We start from the raw sequence: 9,887 nt of genomic DNA on the forward strand, positions 1-9,887 counted from the left end.
GATTGTGAGGCTTGTGTCCTCTTAGCATTAGGTCTCATCTTGAGTGATTTGAGAACTCTCAAGTGGCGACTCTCTACACTTATCTTGGAGGAAATCACACTCCAAGTGGCGTGTCCAACTCTCTTCATCACCATAAGCATTCTTACCTTCATCTTTTCTTTCATTTTCCATTACTCCATTTATCTTTATGTTCTTATGTTCTTATTTTCCTCCATTGTCAATTCAGTTTCCATCATGCTTGTATGTTTCATTCCATGTTCAATCAACATTTACTTGTATTTTCCTTTTGCCCTTTAGAAGTGAACCTTCACACTTACTTAACCACTTGGTTAAGTTTGTGTTCAGTGGGGATCTTCTTTGGGTTCTCACCATATAATTGCTAAAAATCTCAATTCTAAGTAAAGTGTCACCTAAAAAATGAACCAATTTAAAATCAACTCACATCACTGTTTGATGTAGATTCTTCCTTTGCCATCAAACACAGATTGGTTTTTGTAACTTCTGAAGATGAGGCAGAAGAAGACATGTCATTGTCTTGCCAAACAATTCCACTTGAGTCTTCATGAGCGCTTTCAAGAGTATCTCACATATCCTTTGCTGAAACACACTTTCAAACCCTGAAAAGCTCATTAGAATCAAGATCAGATGTAATAATACTTTTGGCAATACAATCAAGTTGGACCTTTTTACTTTCACTCCTAGTCCATTGAGACCAAGGTTTTTCAGAGAAAACTTTATGTTTTTCAAGCATAGGAATAAAAGGACCTTTTGTGATAGCATCCCAGATTTTTCTATCAATAGATTCAACAAAATAATTTCATTCTAATATTCCAGAGTTGACTGTTTACACCGTAGAACAGAGGTGCTCTATTAATAGAGACACCCTCCCCAAATGGTAGTTTATCAGCCATGTAGAAAAAAAAAATTGAATCAAAACTTGAGTGACTTTCAAGCACCTAGCTCTTGATGCTAATTGTTAGAATTAAAGGCTTTATAAAAAATATTGGACAAGAATGAAGATTAATGCAGAATCATAGAAGAAACAATCAAATCAGCCAAGAAACAAAATTGTTTTAATTTAATTCAGTTTTGGATTAAGCTAAGAGTGGATTGACAAATTCTAATATACCCAGAACATATGCCCACAAGCAACAACCTAGTCTTCAAGCAATCTTCATGGATTTGAAGACATCAAAACTTTGAGTTCAATAACTCAGATTAGCTCCACCATCCCTTGGTGACTTTAACATCTTATCCCTGTTTTCTAACTCTTGTAAACTAACCTGAATCTTCAATATACCTTTTTATAATCCATAATTAAAGAGTTCTATTTAAATTTTAAATAAGATTAAGCTTTACTTAAACTACCTAAAATTTCAAAAATAAATTAATGAACTGAAAGTGTCAAAAGCGAAAGTCTTCTGACCTTCAAATTCACACTCCAAAGACAAAGAATAGCTTCTTCTATTAAAGAAAAGGCAACCCAAAGAATGATACAAACAAAAAGCAAAGCTTGAAGAGTAAAGATATATGCACATTTATTACTTTTAAATTTAGCATTTTCTTCTTCTCTTTCTTCTTCTTATCACTTTATTTTTCTGTAAATATCATTTGGGTGTCGTTTTATATCTTGGGTTTTTATACATATTTTTTTCCAAATAAGAATAATTCGTCTAAAAATGTAATTACACACCTCATAATTTGCCTCACATTCCTCAAGAATCCTAATCAGTGTAGGGTATTATCTAAAAGTCCCCATCATTCCAACATGTTTCTCGCTCATACTAGCCCGTTTCAGAAGCAACTAAGTGTTGTGTTTTTCGCCGCTAAACTGTGTATATAAATATGCATGCGTAAAGTGAAGATATTAATTGCTTAAAACTAAAGATATTTATTGAATTTTAAACAATGTAAAATATACTTTTATGTAACTTAAAATGATATTTTTTGTTTTTAAGTAATTGTAGGCCACTCCTAATAAAGATGTTAGATGGGTTAGTTTTATAAGCTATTACATAATTGTTTATTGTAATTTTTTAATTTTTTGCTTTTATTTTTTAATCATAATTTATGACAATGAGTATTTAAAAAAAAAACATCGTTAATATGAGAATAAAAAGAATCCATCGTCATAATAGAATACTGTGGCAGTTTCTCTTCAGTAATCCTTCTTCCAAGAACCATCAATAAATTCTAAACTATTCATACGACTGTAGCATTTATATGAATGAAACGAAGATTCTGAACTCAATTGAACTCAAACATATCTGTAATTGGAAAATAGTGGAAACAAACTTGAAGAACACAAATAATACAAAAGAGAAAACACATTTTTTATAGAATATTTCTATTGTTAAATCCCTATCTATATAGAAAAGGGTTCTTAATAAAGAAAAAAGAGCAAAGCTTCCTTAAAACGAATTCATTTCCTCTTTAACCTTTCTTATACTTTGAGACATTAGAGAATCAATGAATTTATATAATGCCAAAGCAAGCCTGACCTTAATCAAGAAAAAACAAAAAACAAAATATTCTACCAAAGTTTGAGGTTGTTGGCAATCTTATTTATTTATCCATACTTCCTACTAATAATTTGTAAATATAATTTTCCTTATTACCCTACTTATAGAGAAATTGTACTAAAATTTGATTAAGTGTATTAATTAGTGAATCAATTAGTATTTTTTTTTAAAGATATTTCCATTTACTTACTCTGAAGTCATAGATTATAGTTTCAATATAAATGGATGTGCCTCAGAATTACATTTTCAACTTATCAGTCTCATTGACTTATGTCTAAGGTTGGGGACTGTGAGGTTATGAACCGAATTCAATCATAGGATAAAAACGGTCTTGACACCAATTCCTACAAATAATGAAAAAATCTCTTTTATTTCTCGATTAGGAGCAATAATTTCGAGAATTGGCTGTATATGTGCAAGTGTAATCAATTTGAGAATATAACTAGAAATGAGACCTCATACAAGAAGAAAGAAAGAGAACATTACTCAATATAAAAAGAAAAGGGAGATCTGATAAAGAAATAAACCCAACAAGTGACTGAAAACCATTAGTTAAAGTTCTAGTTGGAAAACTTCTTATGACTATATAATTTAATTAAGTTGATTAAATAAATTTGTTAACAAACATTGTTAAAATTGAGTGAAACTAAAGTATGCTTATAAAAGAAAATTAAAAGATACAATTCAAATAAAAATACCATTATAAAAAATAATTAATCTTAAATGCAAATTTTCAAATTTCATAAATAATAACAAATTAAGTTTAAGCCTATTTGCTATACACTACTATATAATTTTTATTAATTAAATTCAAATTATTTTTTTATATATTTAATGTATATTTTTAAAGATTCATAAAAAGAAAAATATTGGGTAATACTTATAAATTTCTACGATCTCTTTTTCAAATTTCATTTAAATGTTAATTTATCATTATACTATATTCACTTAAAATATTTATATTTTTTTTCAAATTTTTCTCATGATTTTGTTTATTTTATCTTAAGTAATAAATGAAAACACAAATTTTCTTCCAATATGATTAACAAATATTTTTATTGAATATTACATGTATATATTTCATCATCACAAACATAAATTTTTTTATCGGCAAAAAAACTTGTATAAAATGAATACAAGACATGATAACGTACTCACACTTGTAACGGAATCTCTAATCTAAAACAAGTCTATTCTTCCTTACCTTACCTTTAATCTTTTAATCTTTTGTACTCACTCAACTGTTAAGAAAGTGGAAAAAATACGTGAGAGTGATTGAAAAATATTGACATACATTCATTTAAAACTATTTAAAAAAGTATTATTTAAATCAAGTTACTTTTAAAAAAATATAAGTAAAAGTTTTTAACAATTTGGGAATGTTGACTTTTCATAAAATATATTTTAGTCAGGAAAAAACGAAAATTATATATAATTAAGTTGTGAATTAAATAATTAAGTTTTTAACTCTTTCAAATAATAAAACCATTACTTTTTATTTTGTAAAATAAGTTAAATTTTGACTTTAAAAAGTTAATATTTTTTTTTTTCATTTTAGAAAAATTAAAATAATATTTTTTCTTATTTTTTATTTTAAAGTTAATAAATAATGTTTATTAAAAAAATAATTACATTTTTAGTCCTAAATATTTTAAGTAGTTATTATTTTTAGTCTCTATATTAAAAAATATTTTAATCCTTTAAAATATATTTTTAGTTTCTAACTATTAAACTTAGAGAACTAAAGTAAATTTTTCAAACGATTTTTAGTAATGTTTAAAAAATAAAATTACGTTTTACTATTTCTAAGGGACTAGTTTTTTTAATATGAGAAATTAAATAAAATGTTTATTCTAAATTATAGAAAATATAATATAATTAAATTGTAAAAAAAATTATATCCACATGATACTATTTTTTTTTTTTTATCAGCAATGAATAAATAAAATTAAAGGGATACTTCAGGGTATCCCAACCCATATACAGTAACCAGAAGTGGACTTCCTATATCATCCACAAAAGAAGCTCTCCTTTATGGTTAGAGCAGAACAACCTTAAAGTGAGAAAACCATACCCAAAACTATAACCAACAGGTTACTTCAAAGCAACACTCAACTTTACCGAAACTCCCAAGACCGAGGCCACCTACATTCACCTCGCTCCGCGACTACACACATATAGGGAACGCCGTTTCATCGATCGGCGATCATGTTGACAACGCCGCTTCATCGACCGGCGATCATGTTGACCTTTGCATACCTTCGACGACCACTGACTACGCACGCATGGAGATCGCCGTTTCATCGACCGGCGATCTCCAAAACCTGCGAACAGGGAATCAAGGTACCAAGAGTCACAACTTTATACCAAAGTACCAGGACTGCTCCATCAAGCTAGTCTAGGGCTTAAGCGCCGTTTGCGATCTTGACCTTCCACCACCTAGCAACAGGTCACCTTTCGTCAGATAGGGCCCCATCCACATAGTGGACATAGTTGACGTTGCCCAGACAAAGTTTTGTTATATTGCAGCTATTCAGAACTCCTTCTACTTTGGTCCCACCCCACATCATCAGCCCAAGCTCTTCGTAGGGGCATCGTCCAGCACCACCTTACACCTACCACCCCAAGAAAATCAGACTGGGCCACCCAAACCCCACTTAGCTTGGCTACTACAACCTCCTACTTATAGCTGGACAAGCAGGGGTTTGGATTTAACATCCAATCTGGAAGGGAGTACGAAAACCTATCCCCTTTGTGCTTCAACCACAGCCACGACCTTAGTTGGGCCTTATATAACACTTCTTCTACATCCACGTGATACTATTAACATGGGAGTAAACCTTTTATAATGCATAATTAAAGAGTTCTATTTAAGTTTTAAATAAGATTAAGCTTTACTTAAACTACCTAAAATTTCAAAAATAAATTATAATAAAATGAACTGAAAGTGTCAAAAGCGAAAGTCTTGTGACCTTCAAATTCACACTCCAAAGACAAAGAATAGCTTCTTCTATTAAAAATAAAAAAGGCAACCCAAAGAAAGATACAAACAAAAAGCAAAGCTTGAAGAGTAAAGATATATGCACATTTATTACTTTTAAATATAGCATTTTCTTCTTCTCTTTCTTCTTATCACATCTTAATATTTATAAAAAAGTTATATTTTATTTTTCTGTAAATATCATTTGGGTGTCGTTTTATATCTTGGGTTTTTATACATATTTTTTCCAAATAACAATAATTCATCTAAAAAAGTCATTACACACCTCATAATTTGCCTCACATTCCTCAAGAATCCTAATCAGTGTAGGGCATATCTAAAAGTCCCCATATCATTCCAACATGTTTCACGCTCATACCATATAGCCCGTTTCAGAAGCAACTAAGTGTTGTGTTTTTCCCCGCTAAACTATGTATATAAATATGGGGAGCAATAGCATCTTCATCACAAGACAAGGTACATAAACTTCCTCAGAAGATATAAATCAGTAATCACCATGGCATTGGCATTGCTCAACTCATCTGCAAGTGCCATCACTCCACAGCAGAAAGACAAGTTCCTCAACCCTTTTGAGCTACAAGACTCTCAGATCCGCTTCAACGTTTATCTCACTCACGTCAATGACGACAAAGAGTACGACGGGGATGTTCTTTTCAACCTTGTGTCAAACATTCTCAACTCCGCCTCAGCTCAAGTTTCAGCAACTGCAGTAATTAGCGTTCACAAATTTATCTATAATTCATCGTTGTTACACGCTAACCTTATCATGCATATGGCTTCATCATGTCTAAACAAATAACACATGTAATTATTTGACTGGGTGGTGTTATGCCACAGGTTTCTGCCACAAGTTTCAAACCAGACTTCCCTACACTGAAGCGGCTTTCTTGTCAGGTTATTAGCATATCATATTATGAGTTTACTTTATGGGTTTTTTTTTTTTTGTGGTGCTGATAATTGATTATGGTGGTAACTGGTATGAACAAGTAATAGATGATAAGCACACGTGGAACTCCAGAATGTGCACACCAAACAACACTCAAGATTCTTCAGCAACTGAGTGGGTTCTCGTGGGATGCGAAGGCGGTCATAGCTCTAGCTGCATTCTCTTTGGAATATGGGGAATTTTGGCGGCTTGATCGGGTTCAAATAGCAGATCAATTTGGGAACTCTTTGAAGCAGCTTAACCAAGTTCAAATTAGCCGAAAGGTCCTTTCAGACATGACTGATCTGGTGACAGTTTTAGGGGAAGTTCTTAACTACATCAATCTTTGGGCAAAATGGTCTTCTATGGATTACGACACAGAGGAAGTGCATTCATTGTTAGCTGCCATGCAAGAGATCCCTCTTGTTGTCTACTGGACAATTGCTTCCATTGTTGCTTCCGTTGGCAACCTCGTCGGTATATCGTAAGTTCTTTTCTAGTTATCTTGGGATTGCAAACTAATTTACATAATCTGGAATTAACAGAGAATGAAGTAAAAATGTGACTCTGCTAAAATATTTCTTATTTATATTTTCTGTATTACATAACTTTAAAACTCTCTTTAAAAATCTCGCCTTGTTTCACTTTAACAAGACACGGTGTCAACTGTAGCAGAATATAAAAATAATTGATTGTACTTAATTTTTTTGGTTTCAGGGAGCATAAATTATCAAACTTTAAAGACAGGCTTAGTAAGGTTGTGATAAAGTTGAAGTCTCATATGGAAAATGGGAAATGGGAAATAGGTATACACGTGTTTAAGGGGCCTTCTGTTCTTCCAATCCTTTGGAATTTCATCTCAAATACTAATAGGATATTGTCTCCATTTATTTGTTGCAGGGAGGATTCAAGATTTCAAAATCCGTATCGATATTAGATATCCTAAAATTAAAGATGTTGTGGATCTGTTGGATATTCTGATTATTCCTGCTTCTGACGGCGGAACTTCCATACCCAAAATTTTTGAAGACGGCGTCCAAATTAAAAATGTTAGTGCTAAACCACACTTGCAGACTTAACTAGAGTAATAATTATTATTTTATCGATTTTGTTACTTGTTTTTCCTTTAATTTATTTTTGATATTTGAAATTTAGTCTTGAATTTAAAAAGTTCTAAAAAAAAGAGTTTTCATTTAAAATAAACAAATGCATCACCTTCTTGAAAATCCCCTTGAATACGTTAAATCTAAATGATTATGTCCTTTTCATTTTATTTTTTTTGTAATTTACCAAACAGGGTATTGAAGTGTTCAAGCAGAAATACGTGATGGTGTTCATTTCGGGCCTGGACAGCATTGGAGATGAGATTTTGCTTTTGAGTTCCATATATAGGAGATTGCAAGAGCACGCAGGAGAAGAAATAAAAGGTTTCAAGAAAGGTGATTTCAGGATTTTATGGATCCCCATGGTGGATGATTGGAACACCGATAAAATTAAGTGCGAGAAGTTTTATAATTTGAAGAAAAGCATGAAATGGCACGTGTTGGAGTACTTTGAAAAGTTACCAGGATACGAGATAATAGTGGAGAAACTTAAATACGATGGCAGACCCATTGTGACAGTGATCAACCCTCAAGGTCAGATAATGAATGAGAATGCATTGCAGATTATTTTCGAATGGGAGATCGAAGCGTTTCCTTTTAGGCAAATTGACGTTGATGATCTCAACAAAAAATGGAAATGGTTTTGGAATTTATTGGAGAAAACAGATGATAATGTAAAGGTAAGCGCAAATATGGAATTGCACGTAGCATTTGGAAAATTATTCTTACAAGAATCATTAATTGGAAGATACATCTAAATGTTGATAACCATGAATCAAATTGTTAAATTTGCATTTGGTTTACTTTATTATTTTCTTACTAATTTGTTACTTACTTAATATGTTTACCAGCTGTTGGGAAAGAATAATACAAGTTGCGTCTTCATATATGGAGGTAACGAAAGTTGGGTCCAAAACATGAAGAACGCAATTGGAAAAATTGAAAAGCATGAGATCAATAACGTGGACGTTAATATAGAGCGATATCAACTGGGGGAACATAACCCTGACCATGTACCCTCATTTTGGATTGGTCTTGATGGGAAGAAAAAGAATAAGGAGTGTAAGGGAAGAGTGGATTGTGAAATTCAGGAAATTGTGAGAACCTTGCTTTGCCTTAAACAAGATCCATCAGGGTGGGTTGTTCTTAGCAGAGGGCGTAACTTAAAGCTACTGGGTCATGCTGAGCCTATGTATCAAACTGTTGTTGAATTTGAGAAATGGAAAAACACAGTGCTCGAGAAAGAAACCTTTGATGTAGCCTTCAAAGAACATTATGATGTGGTGAAAGAAAGATATGCTAGTCGCCCATATGATCATACTTCAAGTGTTCTAGCAACCATAACTTGCCCAAATACCACTTGTGGACGCGTCATGGAGGTGACATCAATTAATTATAGGTGCTGCCATGGTAGTGCAAACAGTTGCAATTTCTGATTTCACCACAGGCCAACAACTATCTTCCAAAGTCTCCAATGCTTAAACATGGAGTTTCACTGTAACTTTCCTTGTTTACTTCATATGCTTGCATCAAGACAGATGCATTGTTCTCTAGCCACTTTGTTCGCCCTTCAATGGGTTAACTAAATAATGGCTTCTTTTTTGTGTGTGTGGTACTTCATTTCAAATTGAATAAAATTAGTATTTTCATTATATTTGGGAATTACAACCGACTTTCTTCTATTCTAGTTTGCATGTTATAATAAGCGTTATTACCTTAGTAAGAAAATTCAACTTATACATTCAAGTGTATAGGTGAAAGAAAGAGAGATAGAGAAAATGAAAAGAGGTAAAAAAAAAAAACTAAAATGGAAAGATAAAATGAAATGAAACATGTGCATGATGTTTAAATTTCTTTTGAAGAAAGTCATTTGCCTGGTAACTATTATATTGAAGCTTAAAGTGAAAATAAAAATGTTTAGAGCTTGGTTTTCTTTCTTTTTATATCTACACATTTAGAGTCCTAGATCTATTCCATTTAATAAAAAAATTCTTACTTAGGTCATGGGATTTTTTAATGGAATATGTTCTAATTAAAGTCTTCAAGAAAATCTTTATATCTAAATGAGAAGAAGAATAACATTGTTATTATCAATAATAATAATCATAATATAACAATAAAATTTGTTTAATACAGTGGTTATATGTAATTTTTTCAGTAGTTGCAGTGACATATAGGCTACGTACGGTAGATGTTTTGTTGTATTGCTATTTGGTTGGTTATTGAGCACAATTTGTGTTGTGATTTGAGACTCTCTTGTAATCATAACTTTGATTATAGTGAAGTTTGATTGACTAGCTTGTGCCCGTGGTTTTTACTTCTAACATTGAGAAAGT

General features: G+C 31.8%; 1 protein-coding gene across 1 annotated transcript; it reads left to right on the forward strand.

Annotated features, from left to right (window-relative positions):
* The first annotated feature begins 5,879 nt into the window (after positions 1–5,879).
* LOC137817282 (protein SIEVE ELEMENT OCCLUSION B-like) lies at positions 5,880–9,203 on the forward strand. The gene is made up of 7 exons (XM_068620533.1): positions 5,880–6,232; positions 6,361–6,417; positions 6,517–6,932; positions 7,166–7,254; positions 7,349–7,497; positions 7,746–8,231; positions 8,403–9,203. The coding sequence occupies exons 1-7, from the start codon at positions 6,020–6,022 to the stop codon at positions 8,985–8,987; spliced, it is 1,995 nt and encodes a 664-aa protein (XP_068476634.1). The 5' UTR covers positions 5,880–6,019; the 3' UTR covers positions 8,988–9,203.
* Positions 9,204–9,887: the final 684 nt, after the last annotated feature.

This window comes from Phaseolus vulgaris, unplaced genomic scaffold (genome assembly GCF_000499845.2).
Source record: "Phaseolus vulgaris cultivar G19833 unplaced genomic scaffold, P. vulgaris v2.0 scaffold_28, whole genome shotgun sequence".
NCBI lineage: Eukaryota > Viridiplantae > Streptophyta > Magnoliopsida > Fabales > Fabaceae > Phaseolus > Phaseolus vulgaris.

Coding starts and splice junctions, on each gene's coding strand:
- LOC137817282 (XM_068620533.1), top strand. CDS start 6,020: ATGGCATTGGCATTGCTCAACTCATCTGCAAGTGCCATCACTCCACAG. Junction 6,418..6,516: donor TGAAGCGGCTTTCTTGTCAG/GTTATTAGCATA, acceptor AACAAGTAATAG/ATGATAAGCACACGTGGAAC. Junction 7,255..7,348: donor AAATGGGAAATGGGAAATAG/GTATACACGTGT, acceptor TATTTGTTGCAG/GGAGGATTCAAGATTTCAAA.